Raw genomic sequence first — 22,586 nt, 5'->3', positions numbered from 1 at the left:
GCTGCAGGAAGCTCGTGTGCTTCACAGCTGTAACCTTTTCCTTTCTTACTGAGCCTGGAAGCGTTGCCCTCTTGCCTCCTTTCTGTTGGAGCTGGCTTTTCCTGTCACACTGCATACTCTGACAGAGCTTGGCAGTTTTCCCTGCCCTTGGCAGCTCTGGAATGCATTTTTGCTGTTTCTCAATCTCTGTTAGGACTGTGAGTAAGGCAGAGGTGGTGTCTTTGTTGCACTGCTGCTTTTAAGTCACATGATGATATTTAGGAAATCTGTGGACCTGCAGCACAGCAAAATTACAGCACAATGAAAAAGGAGTCCAAAAATGCAAAGCAGGTTAGTGAGTGCCCAGGTCCTTAAAGGGTTAGGTTCAAGTTTAGGGCAAGAAGAGCTACTAGTGGCCAGGAGTTTAGTTCTTCAACATTGTTATTGCCCATGTGGCTAGATAATTTAAAAAATAAATAAACAGGAAAGACTGGATCTATGTTTGGGTACCAGCTGAGGGCTCTGTGCTGCTCAGCATTATTTGGAAGCCCAGCAAACCAGCACAAGTTTTATCCCCAGGACACTGCCAGGGACCATCCATTCAAACCACTGGGTGTCTACTGCAAATGAGCTTTTTGAAAATTTTGTTTTAGAAAAGCCTGAGTGGGCTTAGGCAGCAGTTGCAGTTCAATAGGGCAGCATAAGCTAATGGCATGAGTCATGGGGAGGAAACAGAGCTGCAGTTGGGGAACACTGTTCGGTAACAAAGAGTCTTTATGTTCCTAAATTCATGCGGGCTGACACGAGGCTTACAGAGAGGCTGTTTGAGAAGCAGAAAGCTCAGTTCTGTTCTTGACATTCTCCCTGTTCTTAAAGACTCACATTTCCATCAGATACTTCCCTCTCCCTCCTCAGTCCCTGTCCTACACCTGAGTTTTTAGGAAGACAGAGGCACAAAAAAAGGTGATCTCTGGTGTCCACGCTCATCCAGTGGCATTTCTGCCCTCTGCACAGCAACTGTGTTCAAAGCAAGCTAAAAGACCAGTCTAGATGCTCCACCTGTGGATGTTGCAGGTCTGTGCTAGCAAGTGACTCAGTAAATGCTGTTTCTGCCCCAGCCATTCGGTCAGTGCTGAACTAGCGGGGTGCAGGATGAATGCTGTGCTGTCAGCAGGGCTTAGGCCTTTGGACACTCAACAAAAGACATACTTGATGGATGTGCTGATGGCACTGACCCCAAATCCTGGCTCTGAGGCTGTGTGGTTGTAATCTAAAATCAGCTGATCTAACTGAGAAATAATTCCACTAAAGTTAATGGGAACTGTGTCAGGGAAAAAAGTATCAGTCCTGTATTGTGCAAGTTGTGACTGGTTTTAATTCCACAGGTCACCTGAGGGATGGGCATTCACTGCTGCTTGTTGGGTAGGTCTGTTTGGGGGGGAGTGGCCTTTGGGAGCTGATCACGAGGCACTGGAGACAAGCACTCAAACAAGTATAATGGGGTTTTATGGAGAATCCTGCATTGCTTCCAGTGGAAACACTGCAGGATGCAAGGGAGGGGGGACTGGGAGCAGGCTGAGAGCTCCTCTTGCTGACCCTGTTGTGTGATAAACGAGCAAGGAACCAGAATGTCAGGGAGAGGAAGCGATAACCTCGAATTATCCTCTGGGGCAATGTTCTAATCTAGGCTGAGCTGATTACTCATCCAGAACAATTAAAATACTGCTTTATAATAATTAAGTAACTTAACCACTGCAATGACTGTAGTATGTGGGGAAGGCATTGCTCACTGGGGAAGGGAAAAGTAGATATACAAAGTGATGTCATTCCTCTGAAGCCTTTAGAACATGCACAGGTACACTGGGAGTGATTGTGATCAAACAAACTTCAGCTGGGCTTGACGAAGAGCTCGTTTATAGCTCCAAGGCACTGATGGGGCTGTGTCCCTTTCCAGTGCACGGCATCAGCCTCTTGTTTCTGAAAATCCTCTGTTCCATTAAGTGCAATTAGAATATCTGAGCTCTTCTGAGGCCTTGATAATGGACTATTTTTCTAATCAGATCAAGTATCAGGGATTAAACTCCTGGTGTTTTGCATCCAAATGAGATTTCTGCTGGAACAGAAATATTTGCATTTAGAATTGATTGTATGAAAAAAACATGCTACAATTTGAATGATCCTTTGATGATTGGACTTTCTGGGATAGAAGTTCCAGTGTGAGTATTTTGTATGGAATCTGTAATTTCTCTGAAGTATAATCCATCATTCTGTGATTACCATTAATTTAGTCAGATAATTTGCTTGCTCTGTTCTTGTTTGACAGCTCCTGTTGCAATCAGGGAGGAATTGGGAAGCAGAGAACATGAGAGAGAACCTGTAGCTTACTGTTCAAGGAAAAGTTTCTTCCCATTTGAAATGTCCCCAGCACGTGCCGGGTAAGTCAGTGAGACACGTCAGAGAAGGAACACAAAGCCACCACTCATTTATGGAACAAAAAGAAATACGGGCTCTTTTCTCTAGTGGTTCGAACACGAGGGATTTTAGCGGCCTCTATTGCCCTCTGATGGACAAATGCACGGAGCGATGTCCTCGGAGCCCTTGCAGAAGGGGGGAAACGCTCCAATGTCTCGGTGCAGGAAGAGCTGCAGCGCTGCCAGGGAGGCCCCGCAGCTCCCCTCGGGAGCCTGCCCGCTCCCGGATTAGATTTAAGGCGTTTGTAGTTTAGAAGTATTAAGTCACCTCTTACCAAACACTTGGCAGATCCTTTCCTTCCTCCCTTCCTTCCTCATTTATTTAAGTTTGTTTGTTTAGCTTCTCTTAAGAACAGTAGGAAAATATTTTTGACCCTGATCCCAGTTCCTGCAGAATGACACCCGGTTGGTCAGGAACTCGGGTCAAACCTGTGCCTTGCAGAGGAATGCCTCCAGAAGGGATGGGAGGTTTCTGGACCAAGGCTGATACACAGAAATTAAAAAGTATCACTCAGCATATTTGAGCCACTGCTGGAGTGTTTGAGAAATGCTGGTGAAAACGAGAAAGCAGGATGGGGGGAATGGAGAGAAGAAATCGAGGGATGAAACAGAGGCTTCAGGGAGTGGGAGGAAAAAAAAGATGGGTTAATAAATAATTTGAGTTGAAAACACAAAGTAGAGAAATGCAGATGATAAAGATGTGGGAGGGAAAATAATACCTGACTGACTGTTACAGTCTGTCCCATCTCTGCCTGTGGGAGGGCAGAATCAGGGGGGATTTCATGTACCCACAGGCAGGGTCTGGCACAAAAATTAATAGCAGAGATATTGTGGAGTTTTTAGGACAGCAGATCACTTCTGGGATATTGGGTCTCTGATCCAAATACTGGCTGGAATTTTCCAAAGAGTTTGGGGAAACATTATGAGAATTTCCAAAATCACCACTCAGCCCCTGAAGTTTTCCCCCCATCTAAAATCTGGGAATACTACAGCAAGTCATGTTTGGTTTTAGGGAACAGATTCGTTTTGGGAAAAACACTACCAGAAATGGGAAGAAGCACTGCTGGTTTTGTTTAGTAAGTTCTGAAGGGAAGAAATGGCCTGTCCTTTTCTACCTCAGTCAGGAGTTTCCAGGATGCTTCTCTCTGATCTAATCTTATCACCCTGATTTCTTTCTGGCATTTTGGGACATGTTTTTCGTAACTATATCAGTCAGCTGAAGCCCTTTCCTGCCCCTGCATGAATTATTATTGTTTGGATTTTGGCAGAACATAGAGATCCCTCTGAAGATTGTGGCTGAATTGCCTCCATGGAGTTTATTCCTGCTTGATTTCTGTGGGGTATTGATGGGAAATATATAAACAGCTGAGAAATGAGATGTGACAAGTCCATGGGGAAGGGCCCAGCAGGGCAGTTCTGCCTCCAGCAGGGAGACCCAGCCCTCGGGTTTAATAATAATAAACAATCCCGGGTAAGATCTTTGCTGCCCCGAACCTGCTGGGTGTTTTGTGTTCATTTCTGGGTGTTTTGTGTTCATCTCTGGGTGTTCTGTGTTTGTGGTTTGTGTTCCTCGCTGCCTTTACGCTCCTGTGACAAAGCCTTGACTCTGATCCTGGGGACACAGCTGGTGTTGGCCCTGCCCCAGGTGCCCTCCAGGAAAACCTGCAGGAGCTCTTGGGGAACAGAGCCCTGGGCCCATCCTGTGTCCCAGAGTTTGAGGGAACCGTTCACCTGCTCAGGGGGATGTTGGGGAGTGTAACAAGTGCTCATGAACCGTGAGGTGATGCCAGTGCTTGGTGGAGCCTTTCCCTGTGCCAGACACAGACACGGGCAGGAAATGTTCCCAGGGGAAGCTTCACCCACAGCCACCCCAGGGGAGATTCTGACAATGAACCAGATACCTACACAGGCCGGGCAGGTCTGGTTTGGGTACGAGGATGGATAATCAGCACAGAGGGGTCTTTTCCAGAACACAAGGCAACATTTAGCTTTAAAACCCTTTTTGAAGCATATTAGTGCCAGCCATTCCACTGCACTCGGAGGCAGAGGGATCGATAGCTTTACACCGCAGCCAGCACTGCCCCCAGCAAATGGCTGGTGCAGACCCCAGAGCACTGTGTCTGTCAGGGTGCTCTGCATCTCCTGACACACAGAACCACACGCTGTGCAGGCAGAGACCACTATTTATTCTTCGACCAGTTAATTGGACTTTTTCTTAAATAAAATTTTTGCAATTTATTTTCATCTTTTTATAACACACCTTTTCTTTGAATATTTGCTGTGACTCAAGTTCCTGGATGCTCATCCTTTAAGTCTGATTACAGGAATTTCATTGCTCTTTATTTACAGGGAAAGTTAACTCAGAATATGTTTGATATGGCTATTACTGGTAATAATTTATATATTCTACAGTAACAGCAAGAGGCTGCAAGTCACATCGAGGCCCCGGTTGAGTGAGGAAACAGAAAGTCCATTTTCTCCTCCAGTTCTTCACTGCGCATTTGCCAATTTTAAATCCAGAGCCCTCACCTTGAGCTGCATCTTTATTTATATCGTCAGGACTTCAGTGTGACTGTAGCCGGAAAGAACATTATTTTGTGCTTCTGTCTTCCCAGAAGGAAAACAAATTAACATTCCCCAGAAGGAAAGCGGATGTTTATTTGTGTGTTATCCGTGTCTCCTACTTTGTGAGTCACGGAGCGAACACGGAGCGGTGTGACCGGGCTGGGGACACTCAGCTTGGAGTCACTGCCCGGGCTCTGCTGCCTTGGAGCGGAACACTGAAATAAGCTGATTTATAGAAATGGCCTTTTTAATCTTTAGAAGGTAAAACAGAACTGTACCTTGCAGCCTGTGGCAGAAGAACTGTGGATGATCTGCCGAGCACAGCGGTTCGGGCTGAGCCGAAAGGCTGGGTCGGGGTGGGTGTGGGGAGGTGAGGCACTCCCGGACACCCGGGACAGGGGACAGAAGCGGGGTGTGCGGGGGCAGCTGGGTAGGTGATTTCACGGGACACTTTAGGACCCCGTTCCCGTGTGCAGGGCGGTCACGGGCGGTCAGTGCCAGGGGACCCCCCGCTGCCCTCACGGACAGCCCCGCCCCTCACGGGGACAGCCCCGCCCCTCGCAAAACAAGCCCCGCCCCTCGAAGGCCCGCCCCCTGGCCCCCCGCCTCCCGCCCTGCCCCTCCCACTGCGCAGGCGCAGGGCCGGGCGGACGCGGGCGGGGGCGGTGCGCAGGCGCAGAGCGCGCTCGGAGTGCCCCGGGCGCGGCGGCGGGGGCGGCGCGCGCTCCCGCTTCCGGTGAGGTGTCATGGCGGGCCCCGCGCGCTGAGGGCCCGACCCCGACCCCGCCCGCCGGACCCGCCGCTCCCCGGGCGGGCGCGGCGGGACATGGCGGCGCACAAGCCCGTGGAGTGGGTACAGGCCGTGGTGAACCGCTTCGACGAGCAGGTAGCGGGGGCGGCGCCGGGGCCGCGGGCAGGGCCGAGCGGGCCGGGGGCGGGCGGCGGGGGAGCGGCCCCGCTCCCGGGCCGGGGGCGGCGGGGCAGCGCCGGTCCTGCTGCCTCCCGGCTGTGCCGGGCCCGGGGCCGCGCGGCCCCGCGCCCTTTGTGCCGGGCGGGCCGGGCGGGGCCGGCGCTGCCCCTCAGCAGCTCCTGTCGCACGGGGGGCTCGGCCCGGCCCGGCCCGGCCCCGGCGGCTCCGGGGCGGCGCGGCCGTCCCTGTGCCCGGAGTGCCCGGAGGGGTGGCCCGGCTTCCCCTCCCCGGGTGTCTCTGCTCTCCAGACAGTCCTGTGACACTTGCGCCGTGTGGCCCCTCAGGGAGGGGGGAAGCCCCGAGAGGCAGGTCCCGGGGGGCTCCGGCGCTGCCGCGGCGGCTCTGCCCGTTCCCCTCTGCCCCAGGGAGTGTCGGTGTGGAACCCCAGCCCCGTGCCGGGCTCAGCGGGACGAGCAGGGCGTTCCAGACAGGGCTATCGTAGTGATGGGCAGTTAATTCTCTTTGCAAAAGTCAGTTCTAGTGGTCTGGGGAAAGATGTTCTGAATGGAAAGAAGAGGGATTTGTTGGCCTTAGACTTTATATTTCCCTTATCCACCAGCAGGAACTCCTTACTGGGATTAGGGGTTGACTCCTGATGGGGCTCAGCCCGGTGCCTGCACACGGCATTCCCACTCCCAAGGTGCTTTCCCGACCTGTGGGAACCCTGTTAAGGCTGAACCCTCAGTTCCTGTGTTGTCTGTCTCGTTTTGCCACCCTGTGAGTGCAGCCTTTGTGTCTCACCAGGCCCAGCTCTGGGAGACCCTGCTCGGTGTAAATCCCTCAAACCCAGGGAGCTGCTTCTCCACCCTGAGCCCTGTTCCCGTGCTGCTCCTGTCCCTCAGTGCTCTGGGCACCCACCCTGCACCAGCGTGGGGCCTGGGGCGAGGAAAACAAGCTGCTCCTTTGTACGTTTATGTTAAAGCTGCTGTAAATGAGGTTCATTTTGAAAAGGAAAAACTTTGGCATTAAAACGAGGCAGATTTTTTTGAATACACTGTGGGAATATTTGCACAGTTACCTTATTCCCCCCCTTATCTTGAGTCATAGATCATTTTTTCCATAAGCTTAAAAAACATGGGACTGATTATGCTTCTAATAATGCAAGAAAACGTTTCTTTGTGTACTGGTGTTAAAAGACCCTGGTCTTTCTCCTCTGCTTTGTTATGTATAGTGTGGAATTGGGCTTGCCAAAATCTGTTAGGAGTTACAAGCTTCTTAAACCAGAATTATTTTTCTGTACCTTTTCTGGGATGATTACAGATAGATGTAGGGGAGGAATTCTCTCTGGGTAGAAAGAAAGCTGTTCTTATTTTTCAGGTGCTGAAGTACTGGGGTTGCAGTGATAATGCACATCAAATATCTAGACAGTCAGAGTCATGGAATGATATCAGAATACACTGAATATCTGCACATTATTTCAGAGGTGATAATGCAGGTTTGAGGTTTTGCATCCCGTGTCTGCCTTAAATGCAGGACCCCTGGATTCAGCACCAGGGGAGCCACTGCCTGTCCTGTCATCAGTGTTTGAGTGAGGAGGGGGAGAAGGGCAGCTGGTGTCAGTTATGGGTTGTTTAGGTTTGGCTTTTCTGTGCAAGAGAATACAAACTTTTCCAGGGTTTCTTCCTCCCTTTGCATAGAAGGAAAATGTAACCATCTTTCCCCCAAAATTTATAGATGTAGGCAGGCTTTTCATTCATTTGCTGAGAGCTTGAATTAATTTTAGGGAAGATGAAACACAAGCTGAGAGGATGCTAATCTGTATTGAAAACAAGGGAAATCAGTGCTAGCCAGTCTGCTCTGGCCTGCTCTTGTTTATTGTTATGAATGCTGCTTTAACCAAAATCTGCTTTTGTGTGTACAGTTCTGTGGGCCCAGAATGCCTGGCAAGCAGAGTTTGTGAATTAAGCAGTGGCTGCTCAGGGAGCAGATCCCTGGGGTTGTGCCAGTGCTGCCCTGGCTGTGCTCTGAGCCCACAGAGGGCTCCCCTGGGGCAGGAGGAGCTGCTGCTGGTACCTGTGAGGCCAGACCATAGTGATAACACAACACCCAAAGGAGGGCTTTGGGCAGAGTCTCTGTGCTGTACTGCTTATTGTATTTTGCAAAACTTGGGATGGTCAGGGGAGACTTAGGTTGCAGTAGCACAAAGAGCCTGGAAATTAGTACATTTCCCTGTGATTTCAGCCATAACCAGGTCTTTGTAAAATAAAATCATCTCTTTTTTTCTGGTGGAAATGTTCACTTCCAGTTTTATGTGCTGTATTTTTACAGCAGTTTGTGTTATGAGCTGAAATCACAGGAAGGCTGATACAGCAGTGCAGTAGTTGTGAGCTCAGCTGGGGGAGCCTGACTGCCCAAACCATTTACATGTGGACTGGTTTAAAACTGTCAGATGTAATAACAGGTATTAATCCTGTATAAACTTGTGGCAACTAAAGTGATTAAAGTGGTGGAGTCCCCATCCCTGGAAGTGTCCAGGGAACGACTGGACGTGGCACTCAGTGCTCTGGGCTGGGTGACAAGGTGGGGATGGGTCAAAGGTTGGACTTGATGATCTCAGAGGTCTTTTCCAACCTCAGTGATTCTGATATGCTTTCAAGAAAGAAGCCCTTCATTCTGTGGATTATGGTTTAGGCTCCCTGTCTGTAGTTCATGAGGTAAGATGGCTTTCAGTTAAGAAAATTTTTGTAAAAACTGGAAGTCAGTAGGAATGTTCCATTCTTCCTTTAATTAAGAGGCATTAAATTAAATCAAATATTCCCTCCTCCTCTTGGTTTTTCTCTGCAGCATTTGAAATCTGTGCAGAATCAGAGCCCTGCCAAAGCAGTGGCTGCAGGTCCCCGTGCTGTGGGTAGGAAGTCCCCAGGATAAGGGGTGTGTTGTGAGGTGTGTCCCGTGCTGTGCTCCCGGGGATGTCCCTGGGCTGGCACAAGGGGCAGCTCTTCCCACAGCTGCTGTGATGAGGCACATTCCCACAGGCTCTGGAGCACAAGGTGTGCTGTTTTATCCTGCACTCCACATACAGCTGGAGCAGCTTTGATGGGATTGCTCTCACACAGTGTGCAGTGTGTCTCAGAAGTGCTGCTCTGCACACAGCTGGTGCCCAGAGGGCAGAGAAGGGAAGGGCCCAGTGCACCCTGTGCTACCTGAGTGCAGGAAGGAGCTCTCAAAAGCATCCCGGTGATTCCATGGCCCTTCCTCGTTTGACTCGGAGTTTGTGTTCACAGGATGGGTAAATAAACGTTTGGTCACAGCCCCAGCTTCTAGTGAACCTTCTGAAAAGGTTTGAGTTTTAGAGCAACCCATATAAAAACTCTTCAGAATTCCGTGTGCTCGGGAAGGCTGAGCTGGGAGGTTCTTGTGCTGGCTGATGCCTCTTTAGCAGGTGAGGGGAGGAAGATACCTGAGGGATTTGTGTCTGGTTCTGACAGTGCTGATGCTGAGGAGGGAGTGGTGCTGTGGGGATTTTCTGTCACCAGTACATGTGTGTGTTCTGGTCTGCTGAAGGAGTTCCAAGAAATTGTTTGGAAGGATGAACCTAAGTGGATTTCGGGGCTGTTAAGGACAGCACTAGGGATTTTTTCCTGGGTGTTACGTTTGTTGCTTTCTCCAGAGTTGGAATCAAAGGCCCAAGGCTCAGATGCATTCAGACACCTCAAACTGCTTAGTGAAAATGAGGAGAGAATTTCCTTCCCTGACATGAGTCCCCTGGGATGTGTCTCCCACCTTCCCCTCTCCCAGGGGATTTTCATGAGGTTGGAGTAGTGGGGACAGCGAGAGGGCTCTGTGTGCTGCCACCCCGGGGAGCTTGGGTCTTGGATGTGCTGAATGGCAGGATACCTGTGCTGGTGGGTGCTGCCTGTTCCCTGGATACCTGTGCTGGTGGGTGCTACCTGTTCCCTGGATACCTGTACTGGTGGGTGCTGCCTGTTCCCTGGATACCTGTGCTGGAGGGTGCTGCCTGTTCCCTGGGATACCTGTGCTAGTGGGTGCTGCCTGTTCCCTGGATACCTGTGCTGGTGGGTGCTGCCTGTTCCCTGGGATACCTGTGCTGGTGGGTGCTGTCTGTTCCCTGGATACCTGTGCTGGTGGGTGCTGTCTGTTCCCTGGATACCTGTGCTGGTGGGTGCTGCCTGTTCCCTGGATACCTGTGCTGGTGGGTGCTGCCTGTTCCCTGGATACCTGTACTGGTGGGTGCTGCCTGTCCCTGGATACCTGTGCTGCTATGACAGGCGAGCCATCAGGTACCACAGTGTTGGCACTTCTCTACAGCTTTGCATTTCTCTAGTGGCACTTACTGAAGTCTTTCAAAGCCAAATTTATAATTTGCCTCTAAAGAGTGCCCAGTAAATCTCTTTTTTCTTTTTTCCCTCTCAAAGATTTAAAATTTGGTGGCTGGGAAGGCTCCAGATTTCATCTCCTTTGTGTTTGTCCCCTGCATGACATAAGGCCAATTTTAGATGGAAATGCTGTTGTTGCCTGAGCCCTTTTTGACAGCGTGAGGAGGGGTCAGGCTGGATCAGGGAGGGGTGGGGGCTGTGGAGCCCACCTCAGTGGGTTGTACTGCCCCAGGGCAGTCCCAGCTCTTTGGCTGTTGCTCCCTGTTTCAGAGTGAAAAGAGCTGGAGCAGTGACTGTCCCTTTGCTAACCTGGGCCGAGCTCAGAACGGGATGTGTTCAGGGTTTGAAGCCCCAGTTATATTTAAGCTCTGTGCTTTAAATCCTGTTTCTAATTCAAATAGCTCTACAGGAAACTATTTGTCAGTATTTCTTTTTTTGAAAATAAAATCAAAGGCAATGAAAGTAAAATTTCAACTTTTTCCCCCCCAGTGTTTAGATTACTAGGTATTTCTAGAGGAGTGAAGTAGATTCTCTTTGGTCACTCAGCACTGGCACTGCCTTCTGTGAGGGGAAATGAAATGCTTCAGCGTCAGAGTGCACAAAGGAAATAGCTGAAAAATAAAAAACCCAAAATAACAGTGCTAATATTTCCTTTTTATATAGTTTCCTATTTTAAAAGATAGTATAAAAAGCAGTGTTACTTCTAGATGACCTTGTTGTAGTGGCTGTTGTGGCAGGAAGCTCCAGAAGTGTGTAATGTGATTTTTTTTCTCTGGCATGGGAGCACACAGAACTAGATCTATGACACAATTTCTTTGAGAGGCTCTTCTGAAGTGTTTTAGCACTCAGTGGTGTTGAGCTTTGCTGCTGCTGTCAGCACAGAGACTTGAAAATTCAAATAAGAAGTACTAGTAATGGTGAATTTTCAAATTAAATATATCTGTCATCCACCAATGACTTCCAATAATGTATTGTAAAATAACATCTAACAGTGAAAACAAAGCTTGAGTCATAGGTGGTGTTTATTCTGCTTTTCTGGGGTTAAAATGAGCCCAGGGAAGCGCCCTGTGGTGCTGTAAATCATCGCCCTGGGAACTCAGGGAATCACAGATTTCAGTGGAGATGACCTGGATTGCCCTGTGGTGCTGTGGGAGGGTGTGCAGGTGAGGGTGTCAGACCCTCTCCTGGAGGAGCAGCCCTCAGGGTGTTCCTGGAGGCAGTGCCTTCCTCAGGGAGCTGCCAGTGCTCCGGGGGCTTTGGGCTCACCTAACCTGCCACTTCCCACTTCCCTTGGATGAACAGTCACTCTTAGGAAAGACAGCCAACCTCCAGAGGGACCCCAGTCCCTGGTACCAAAAGAGCTGAATTAAACCCAAACCAAAGCTCGGCTTGTACAGAGAGGAATCCCCCCTGGGCATCAGGGTGGTGGAGGCCCATTTCCCAGCCCCAGGACATGCACTCAGAACTGTTGAGCAAAAGTGTTCCAAGGTGGGTTCTTTGCCTCATCTTGCATTCTAAACACAGGCATTTCAGCCTCTCCCATCACAGCCAGGGGTGTCAGGGGCTTGCAGAGGTGTTGGGGGCTGCTGGTGGGGAGGGTGCCCTCCCCAGAGCCCCCAGCCTGGGAGGTGGCTCTTGAAGCATTTTGCAGCTGTAAAGCTGATTGTGATTCCTTTGAATCCTTCTTTTACCCTCTCAAGTTCTCTCTCTCTGGTAATCTTCCCAATGCACAAATCCTGCACCGTGGCATTTCCACTGAGCTGTCGGTGTCGTTCAGAATACAGGTTTAGCCACAGTTCTAGCCAAAATTTGTTAAAACTTGTAGTAGCAATTCAAGTTTCTATGAATAGGGAATTCCAAGGTCACACTTCAAAACACAAACAGCACAAACTCTGCTGCATTTGTTTGCTTTTAAACACTGTAAACCCTCAGTGAGATGTTTTTCTGAAGAGTCGCCTCTCTGATGTTCTCGGGGCATTTGAGTGGGCAGGGGCAGTGGGTGGGTGCCTGGGAAGTGACTTGTTTGTGACCCCTGAAGAATTTGGGTACGGCAGGAAAAAAAGTGCCCATTGTTCACACAGCAAGAGGAACATCTCGGGCTTGTGCAGTCGCTCTGAATCTTCTCCTGCCTGGAAAAGATGCGTTTCAGGTCTGGTTTGTCCCGCTGGGTGCTGGGCAGGGACAGGTAACGTGGGCTCACAGGTGCTTGAGGTGTGTTGGAAGCTGAGCTGCATCTCCTGGGAGTGTTTTTGGAGGACCCCTGAGTCACCACGTCCTTGGGGGCTGCAGGGTCAGTGCTGGTTCCTCCCAGGCCTTGCTGGTGCCTCTTGGCCACTTCTGTCCTGTGCCAGAGCAGGGAGCCACTGCTGCTGCCTCCCAGCCTGCTCTGGGAGCTCCTGGCATTTTACCTCATTTTACCTCCTCTCAGGGCCCAAAAGGGTTTGGTTTTTTTTTTTTTTTTTCTTGCATGTATTAGCCTTGGAGATTTTTGTTCTTTAATAAGCTAATTTTTGAAATAAACAATCTTTTCTTAGAATTCTGTCTTACATTTTTCTGTTCTTTTGGATTGCTTTGACATTCAGTTTGTAGAAAAATTATCACAAAATAGAGGTTTACTTTCAATTCAGAGAAAGGAACAGGTGAACTTCAGCATTTTGTTTTATAGATAACTAATGGAAATATGAATGTAGAGAAAATGAAAACATATTTACAGTTGTCTCTTGTAGAATGTTTTTCAAGGTTGTTTCTGGTGTGTCACAAATTTTTAACTCATCTTTAAAGCTCTGAAAAAGCTTATAACAGTTTTCTCTTGTAGCTTCCAATCAAGGTTTGCCAGCAGAATACCCACACCAAAGTCAGTACGGAGCACAACAAGGAATGTCTCATCAACATTTCCAAGTACAAGTTTTCCCTGGTCATCAGTGGTCTCACTACTATCTTAAAAAATGTTAATAACATGGTAAGTTTTCTAATTTTACATTTTTTGGTGATTTTATTCAAGTGGTTGCTATTTATTTGTGTTGTACAATCTGCAGAGAATTACTTGAAATTTAGTCAAACTGTTGCTTGCCTTGTACACTTAATTTTTTCTGTTCTGAAGTTCACCAGCAGCATCTCTTGGAGCCACAGAAAGGCAGTGGGAGCTGGGGCAGAGAAATCCAAAGGTGGTTAAGGGGAATCCTCTGTTAGTGTGGGGTCTGCAGCTGGGCGGGTGTGAGGTTGGAGCTCTGGGGTACAGAAGGTACCTGACACTGCCCCGGGGCTCGGAGCACAGGCTGTGCTGCCTCAGGGGAGGAGGTTTGCCATGGGAAGGTGCTTCAGGTGGGTTTGGATTTATCACGAGAAAAGTTCATTGAGTTTTGGAGCCACGTGATCTGTGATCGTGTGGACTCTCCCCAGACAGGTAACACAACTGGCCAGGCTCTGGCAGTGCTTCTTTTTGTGGTTTTTATAGCTTATGTAGCCACTTTGCTACTTTACTTTAGTGCATTGCAAGTCAAATTTCTGTGTCTCAGATGAATCCTTTCTACTTCTAGAGAATATTTGGAGAAACTGCTGAAAAGAATTTGTATCTATCTCAGCTGATTATCTTGGATACACTGGAAAAATGTCTGGCAGGGGTGAGTAGGCTTGCATAAGCAATTGCTAAGTTGGAATCAAATGGGTTGGAGAGTACAAGTCAAATGCTTGATCAAATCTATAGCAAAGTAGGATTAATGCCATTTAAAAAATAATAAAGCTTCCTATAAATACATGTAGTTGAGATAATTGATACATTAAAGATTTGGAGGGTGCTTTTTTTTTGCCTGGAATTAGTGACATTTTTTCTGCTAAATAGATTCTAGTAAACTTTTGATATTGCTGGTTCTGCCACTCAGCAAATTTGTAGAGTTATAAGTAATGGTTTTTCATTTAATAACTTGATAAAAGGAATTGTAGACAACTGGACAACTCTACTCAGTCAGGTATGAACTGGAGTAAGGGGAGACACAAACCCCAATCAAAGATTAGAGGTGGTTATGAAGCTTCACTAGATTTTTGTAGGCTTTGAATGCTGGTGGGGTATCCTGCTCAGTATTTCCTGAACAGATACATTGAAACATTTCCATCCCTTTAAACAGAAAAAGTAACCTGATAGTAAATCATGTTCAAAGTAGCAGATAATTGAGTACAAGTATTTGTTTCCTGCTGCTGAGTTCTCTGCAGACAGTGCTGAGTTTTCTTTGCATTTCTTGAAGCTTTCATTTGTTGAAGTCCTTTTCCACGTACGTTTCTGTGCAGCAGCACCTTTGCTGGCACTGCTGTGCAGATGAGTTCTGCAGGTGTTTCCTAGATTGCATTGCTGGCCCTGTCCAAGCCCTGCAGTCAGAGCTGTGAGAGGCACTTTGCTGGTCCCTGTGGGTGACAGCAGTGCTGGCTGGACACGGGCTGGGCTGGGCTGTACTGCAGAGCCAGACTGCACTGGGAGCAGCACTTGCAGTGCTGTATTCCTCCAACAAGAAGGGATTTGCTTTTTAAAGCTGTATTCTTGGAGGAATGTCCTGAAATCATCTGAGCTCTTTGCTGTTTCCCTGCACCAGTTTTAGAAGGTTCTTTCTGTGTAAGGTAATGACCTTACTATGGTTAGACCTGTCAAGCAACCCATCTTACAGTACTAAACTGGTCTGAATATTTGTGGATTCTTCTAAAATCACAAAAGATCCAGGTAAATACATTTTCCATTTAAACAGCCTAAATTTGTGCTGTATATTTCTTGCTCTGTCAGTTCAAATGAGAGCGGTTGGAGGCAGAATATGTTAAATAAGAGTGAGCCAAAGGTCTGTACAAAGCGTGTTGTGTTCTGTGGTATCTTCAGATGTATTTCTTGCTCAATGTTTCATCAAGTTCTCATGGCAACAGGACTCAGGTCAACTAAGTGGGAGTCTCTGAAACTTCCCAATTCCCTGTGGAAAATTCATTGGTAAAATTTTAGAAAGCTTTAATGCTGACCCTTCTGTTAAAACTTGCTCTTAGTAGAGCAAAGTTTCACTTTGAATTCTTTTGTAAATAGTTTCCTTATGTCTCACACTGTGCACATTGGCAAAAATTAGATTTTTTTCTGTTGCAGGGAAGTTAAGCCATTTTTGACTCATATAGAGAAACCCCCAGCAAGAACCAGGGAGAAACACCTCTTTTTTGGTTCATTTTTTAGTGTAAAATACTCGCTGTCAAAACGTAGTGACCAAGATCTTACCCAAAAGAGATGTGAGGGTGAATCTTTGCCCTTTAGCCTTCGTACTCTGCTGATCCTTGACTCAGAGCAGCTTCCAGGGTGCCCTCATCAGAACAAAGGGTGGGTTACTTCAAAAACCACACTAGTGACATTTTTTCTGCTAAATAGATTCCAGTAAACTTTTGATATTGCTGGTTCTGCCACTCAGCAAATTTGTAGAGTTATAAGTAATGGTTTTTTGTTTAATAGCTTGATCAAAGGAATTGTAGACAACTGGACAACTCTACTCAGTCAGGTATGAACTGGAGTAAGGGGAGACACAAACCCCAACCAAGGATTAGAGGTGGTTATGAAGCTTCACTGGTTTTTTGTAGGCTTTGAAGGCTTCATACTTGGTGATGTTGATCAGCCTCGTGTCCTCCCTCTTTCGGAGCCTTAGCTGGGAGTGTGGGGTGGTTTGGCCATGGTGGGCTGTTGCTGGGATGGAGAGCAGCCGTTCTGTGCAGCCCCTGGGCCGTGCTCGGTGGAACCTGGGGCAGATCGGGAGGGCAGCCCCAGGCCCTGGGCCTGCTCGTGGCAGATGCTCCAGGTTTTTTGCCTCCAGACCAGAATTCAGTCGAGCACTTGTTTATTTTTAGCAACCAAAGGACACCATGAGGCTGGACGAGACGATGCTGGTGAAGCAGCTGCTGCCCGAGATCTGCCACTTCATCCACACGTACCGCGAGGGCAACCAGCACGCGGCCGAGCTGCGCAGCTCCGCCTCGGGGGTGCTCTTCTCCCTCAGCTGCAACAACTTCAACGCCGTCTTCAGCCGCATCTCCACCAGGTACGGGGCTGGCAGCACCCCCTGCCCGCTCCTGGGGCTGCCTGTGCACACACTGCAAAGTGCTCTTTGGCAAGGTCCTTCTCCAGTGGGGCTCCTTTCAACATTTCCCTTGAGTTCCAGGTTACAAACTGAACCTGTTCCCTGCCCGTCCTGGGTTACTGCTGACATGCTTCCTGTGAGCTGCATTTATTGCTTTTTTAATCTGCTTTCAAAAGTACAGGTGAAAATAATGAATGAAAATCATTCAGCTGAGTAAGTTGAGTAGAGTTCTTCTGGGTGCAAGGTGTCTTGGAAATAAAAGGATGCTGAAGCTAAAGGGTTGTATCCCTTTACTTACAAATTTAGAGGGAAAATTGGAGATTGTCCACAGCTCTGCTGGAGCCCCCAGGCTGTTTTCCTGTCTAATTTTTCCAGCTAGGAGGCTTTTATGTTAAATCTGTCTTATGCCTGAAGGGGACAAACAGCTGGGCTGTTTGTTAATTATGGGAAAAGACCCATTTGTCTTCTGACTGACTTGAGTTTCACAGCACATTTACTGTAAAAATAACTGGGTTTTCTGGTTTTCTGAGTGAGAAGGGAGACAAGCACAAAATTTCCATCTATTCTTTGCTGGTTTTGCCCTGTTCCAGATCCTTCTGATGCTTCAGCATTTGTCAGTCCACTACAGTGGTGTTAAGCTTTTTATTCCTGAAATACTTTGATGTTTCTTGAAAGGTGTTTGAAGCAGCTTAGCTCTTGTCACACAGTATATAACAGCTGAGATCATCCTGTAATAGAAGTGGAGCTCGGGCAGCCTTCTGTGGTCACACAGCAGTGAGTGAGCCAATTTAATGGAAACAAAGCTTTATATTTTCATTATGTATTTATCTATTCTTTTGGAAAATATTTGCATTTTAGAAATCAGTCTAAAATGATTAATTTTAATTCTGAACTATTTTCAGAGTTTTTACAGAGCCTTTAATAACTTTTATTTCAAGACAGACTTGGCAGCTAGCATGAAGGATGTGGTTTTACTCAATAGGTTGATTGTGTTTTGTTGCTTATGGAAATGGAAACAATTTCTTTTGCTCCCTTTATAGGAAGTATTTTTCAGTTACAGTTTTTTGAGCCTGTGAATCCAGTCTGTGGATCTGCATGTATTTGTAGCACGGTTTGTTCCCAAGCTCCAAAGCCCTCCTTCCCAGCCCTTTGAGCCAGAGCAGAGTGCTTTCCCCTGAGCTGTTTTTCCCTTCACATGGCTTGCACAGCAATAGTTAAATGTTTGACCAGCCCTCTGGTCTCCACAGGGGTCACTCCAGCAGTCAGCACTGCTGATCTCTGACCTGGGTTTCCTGTTTAGGAATATTTCTGGGCCTTGCACAGCAGCTCGGGGAGTTTTGGCATGAAAAGCACAGCAGTGGGGACCTTCCCATTCCCAGCGAGGGCTGTTAAGTTTCCTGGCGTTGGAGAAATGAAGAACTGCTTTTGTGTCTAGTACTAGAAATCACATTCCATGTCTGAAACACATCTGTAGCTTTGGAACGAGCCAGGGCAGTCTGAGTTTGTGGGAACATATGCTCTAGTTGTTAGTGGCCTGGTGTCTGTGAGATGTTGAGTAAATTATCTGATACACAAGTGTGAAAAGATGCCATTGTGTTTAAACTGGTGTGATTAAACTTCATCCTGTTTGCTCAGGCCACAGAACTGTGCACCAAGAATGGTTGTAGCTCAGTCCAGTGATACCAAGGCTCATCAGTCTCTGCTTTACTCTGAGAACTTAGCTGGGGCAGGACTTGCTGCTAAGGAGCAGTAGCCTAAAGGTGTTATGATTCCATTAATCTCATGTTTAGTTGAAAAGATGACAAGGTTACTGCTACAGTAGGGTGGGTAGCACAAGGATTTAGGCAAATCTTGGGCACAAACACCAGAAGGTATTGGCATTTTGTAAGGCTCACCACTGGTATTTCTAGCTCCATTTTTGGTATGAGGGTGTAATAAGACTATAATATTAACTCTTAATCATGCAAGATCCATCTTTTATTTCTAAATGTGGAAAAGTTTGTCTGAGGAGATGGTAGTTTATGAGGAGGTCACAGAATGTTCCCTGCTACTGAAATGTATAGAATGCTAGGTGTGTTCATACCTGTCTGACATGATATGATGGATTTAATTTACTTTGCTTATTTTTAGGTTGCAGGAACTGACTGTTTGCTCAGAAGATAATGCTGATGTTCACGACATTGAACTTTTACAGTACATCAGTGTGGATTGCTCCAAACTCAAGCGACTCTTGCAAGGTGTGATTTGAGCCTGTGTTTTGAAATACTTCTTTTTCAGTCTGGTTAGTCAGAGATGACACTGCAATTGATATATCTTTATTACCCTGTTTTACTCCAAACAGTCATATATTTACCAAAATATTTTAAAATAGTTAAGTAGCATAAAAACATCGGTTTGAAAACTGCTTTGCACTTCAAATGTCTTTTATAACCTGTGTTGCTTTTTAGATCCAAGTTTCTGTTCTAAGTGCAGAAATGTTTTATCTTTACAGAGACTGTATTCAAGTTTAAAGCCCTTAAGAAAGTAGCTCAGTTAGCTGTTATCAACAGTCTGGAAAAGGTAAGGTTTCAATGCTTGTCTTTCATTGCTTATTTGCAGACTTCCTCTAGTTTAGGAATAGTTGCAATTCAGTGATTTACTATAAAATATAAGTGGTTGCCTCCCTTTGGTGCAAATATGTTTTGTTAGAAATTTTGTGTGATTAGAATTAAGAATAAAATCTAGCTTCATTTAAATACATAATTCAGAAAAACTGTTTGAAAGCTCTGGAATGAAAAGGTGTTTTGCATTATCTGCAGGCATTTTGGAACTGGGTGGAAAACTATCCTGATGAATTCACAAAGCTGTACCAAACACCCCAGACTGACATGGCTGGTAAGGCATAACACATGACAGTGTTCAAAGGCTGTCTCTCAGACATCCCCAAAATGCATTCACTTGCATTTTGTGCCCTCTTTGCTCCTTGTGCAGCCTGCAAATAAACAAATTTCTGTCACCTTTGCCAGGGCAGGTAAGGTCATGTTGCCATCTCTCTTCTTTCCTGACTCCCCTATTAGAGATTATTATTGTGCTTCACAACACAAAGAAATAAACCCCAAAAGATGGAGACTCTTTGAATGTATATTTTTCATTTCGATACAGGACAAAAACTTAGACAACATCACCTTTATTTTTCTCTAGTGACAAAGAGAGGAAAACTTATATTTTTGGATAAACCATATCTTTAACTGGGTTGAGACCATGTTATCCCCAGTAGCATGCCAGTAATGTGCAAAAGAGAACCTTTCTTCTGTGTAGATGGAACTATCCCTCTGCTCTTTTATACCTATTTGTCTCTGGAATTAAAACTGGTATTGAACTTGGGCTTATGTTTTCTGCAGATTGTGCTGAGAAGTTGTTTGACTTGGTGGATGGCTTTGCTGAGAGCACGAAGCGTAAAGCAGCAGTGTGGCCACTGCAGATCATCCTCCTGGTCCTGTGTCCAGAGATAATCCAAGATATAGCAAAGGATGTGGTAGAGGAGACTAAAATGAACAAGGTAAGACAGGTAGCTGAATTCTGGCTCTGGTTTCTGGAGGATGCTTACTTTTGCTGATTCTATATTTCAGGTGTATTTAATTTTGTCTTTCCTGCCTAAAGAGCACATTGCAGTTCCCTATGTAAATTTATGCACCCCTTTTGAGTTCTCACATATCTTCTTTCACTGTCAGTAATTCATATGGATAGTATGTCCCAAACAGTGTCATTTCAGAACTTCTCCATCTCCTTGGAGATTTGACCCTCTGTGCTGTCATCTCCTCTGCCTCCAGCAGCAGCAATGGGAGCCTTGCTGGTGTTTGGCTGTGCTGAGGAGTTGTGGGACCTGCAGAGTGTGCTCTGTGCTCCATGGCTGCTGCACCTGCAGCTGGTGTCGAGTTTGATGTGGCTGCAAACGTGGCTGAGAGGGAACAACCACCTCTGTTTGTGCCAGTCTGATTGCCCCAGACCCACCAAAGGGAATGGCATTAATAAATACAGAATTTCCCCAGAGGGCTGCATCAAGTTGTTTTTTGCCATCCCAATATCTGGTTATAACTGTTCCTGGTTTGAACTCTGCAGAAGCTGTTCCTGGACAATCTCAGGAAGGCCCTTGCAGGCCACGGTGGGAGCAGGCAGCTGACTGAAAGTGCTGCTATTGCTTGTGTTAAACTGTGCAAAGCATCTACCTACATCAACTGGGAAGATAATTCTGTCATTTTCCTGCTGGTGCAGTCCATGGTACTAGATCTTAAGGTAAAAATGTCTGTTTCCTAATTGCAGTGAGAAATTTGAGTTTTAAAATACAGAAATAAACTTTGAATTTCTCCTTAGTTGATTACCAGTGGTTTTCACTGGAAAGTTTTATATTGAAAGTAGACGGGAATAATCTTGGTACCTTATTTACATGTTTGCATTTTTCTGAAATAAATAGAACCTGCTGTTTAACCCAAGCAAACCTTTCTCAAGAGGCAATCAGAATGCAGATGTAGACCTGATGATTGACTGCTTGGTTTCCTGCTTCCGCATAAATCCTCACAACAACCAACACTTCAAGGTGAGCACAGCACTTACTGGTAAGTCATTCTCTGCATGCCATTGACGACCTGTCAGTTACAAAAGCTGTGCTAGCAGCAGCTGGAAGCTCAGAAATGAGTTCAACTGTATAAATATCCCTTAGTAATAAATCCCTGCATGTTATTATAAAACTTTCCCCGGCTGATTAGGCTTCCCTTGTTCAGATTTGACAGCTTTGTCAATTTAATAAAAAGGCTTCAAGATGTTATTCAGTGTGATAAGAAAGATGGGAAAGACAAAGACGTTCCTAAGTGGCTTTTATGTGTTTTTATTGTAGATCTGCTTGGCACAGAATTCCCCATCAACATTTCATTATGTGCTGGTAAATTCGCTCCACCGAATTATCACAAATGTAAGTTCTGGCAGTATTTCATCAGCCCAGGGATCTGGGGCTTCTATTCAGATCAATATCTGCTTAGTAAATGCAGTTTGGGGAGTAGACCAAATCTTGTTGCTCGTGTCCATGCAGCAGGAGTTGCTTGCTAATAAGGAAGAGTGTGCAAATCTGCCTGTGCTTCCCACCAGTGGATTCCCAGTGTGAGAGCCCAGATTCCAGTATAACATCTATAACATTTCAGTACAGAGATGTACATATCCCTCTGATGTAGGATGACAAATCTCATGATCTGTGGTTTTATGATAAATATTGATACCTGAAAACCACTCTCAGGACATGCACAGTTGCACCACCTTCTGCTACTTGCAGTCTGTTGACCTGGGGTAGAGCTGGCCTTGTGGTTTTCTTTGGGGATTTAAGTAGTGTGAAATAAGGGTAAGTGCTGAGAGATGAAAATATTTTGAAAGTTTGCGCAGTTGTTCATCTGCCACCCCCTTCTGCACTTCTGGTTTCAGTTTGTTCAGGTAGGAGAGCGATGTAGTGAGCAGCCAAGTTGGAATTAGCTCTTCTGTTGCAGCTCGTTTGTGTATCATGAGTTTGAGGATGAGAAGGAGACGTGTGGGTAGCACTGTGTCACACGGGTGTGAGCTGGGAGGTGCACAGCAGGGTGGGGGTGCTGCAGCAGCAGTTAACAGCCTGGCTGTCCCCTGCAGTCGGCGCTGGACTGGTGGCCCCGGATCGATGCCGTGTATTGCCACTCGGTGGAGCTGCGCAGCATGTTCAGCGAGACCCTGCACAAGGCCATCCAGGGCTGCGGGGCCCACCCCGCCATCCGCATGACCCCGGTAAGGCTGCTGGGCTGCCCCAGCACACTGCTCCTCCTGGGCATGGCTCCAGCCAGCCCAGCCTTCGGAGTCACTGGCTTTACACGGGAACCCAGAGAGGGGAAGGACACAAAGCAGCAGAGAGCCACACGTGCTCTGTGACCCTGCAGGTGTTGGGGGAGTGACTCTGGTTCGATGTTTCTCCAGTTTCCTGCTGCTTTTAAACTGGCAATGTAGAAGTATTTCTTCTGTCTTCTGTGGCTAACTGTCCATTTTAAGCTTTCTGGCTGTGTGAATAGCAGGGTAACACATCCCTTCTTGCTTAATCTGAAAAACAAAAGCATTCTGTATGTAAAGATAATTGTTGAAAACTGCAGTGCTTTTACCACGGTTGGCACGAGTAGGTTTTCATTTGTCTTGCTTTCTGTTG

General features: G+C 46.9%; 1 protein-coding gene across 9 annotated transcripts in view; it reads left to right on the top strand.

The window, feature by feature from the left end:
- The first annotated feature begins 5,713 nt into the window (after positions 1 to 5,713).
- NF1 (neurofibromin 1) overlaps positions 5,714 to 22,586 on the top strand; it is a 78,852-nt gene continuing 61,979 nt past the window's right edge. For 5 of the 9 annotated variants that reach the window (XM_051809358.1, XM_051809361.1, XM_051809360.1 and 2 more), the window contains exons 1-12: positions 5,715 to 5,901; positions 13,138 to 13,281; positions 13,859 to 13,942; positions 16,173 to 16,363; positions 18,533 to 18,639; positions 18,894 to 18,961; positions 19,201 to 19,276; positions 19,783 to 19,940; positions 20,501 to 20,674; positions 20,853 to 20,975; positions 21,273 to 21,347; positions 22,046 to 22,177. In XM_051809358.1, coding sequence (XP_051665318.1) covers positions 5,842 to 5,901; positions 13,138 to 13,281; positions 13,859 to 13,942; positions 16,173 to 16,363; positions 18,533 to 18,639; positions 18,894 to 18,961; positions 19,201 to 19,276; positions 19,783 to 19,940; positions 20,501 to 20,674; positions 20,853 to 20,975; positions 21,273 to 21,347; positions 22,046 to 22,177 — 1,392 coding nt within the window. In that variant the 5' untranslated portion in view covers positions 5,715 to 5,841. Of the gene's footprint in view, positions 5,902 to 13,137; positions 13,282 to 13,858; positions 13,943 to 16,172; positions 16,364 to 18,532; positions 18,640 to 18,893; positions 18,962 to 19,200; positions 19,277 to 19,782; positions 19,941 to 20,500; positions 20,675 to 20,852; positions 20,976 to 21,272; positions 21,348 to 22,045; positions 22,178 to 22,586 lie in introns of all 9 variants that reach the window. The other 4 variants (XR_007908025.1, XM_051809362.1, XM_051809363.1 and 1 more) reach the window with 1 other exon arrangement.

This window comes from Manacus candei, unplaced genomic scaffold (genome assembly GCF_025592945.1).
Source record: "Manacus candei isolate 608988 ecotype Guabito, Panama unplaced genomic scaffold, ASM2559294v1 h1tg000076l, whole genome shotgun sequence".
NCBI lineage: Eukaryota > Metazoa > Chordata > Aves > Passeriformes > Pipridae > Manacus > Manacus candei.
Note: the sequence above shows the minus strand (reverse complement) of the source record. Positions and strands in the feature narration are given on the sequence as shown.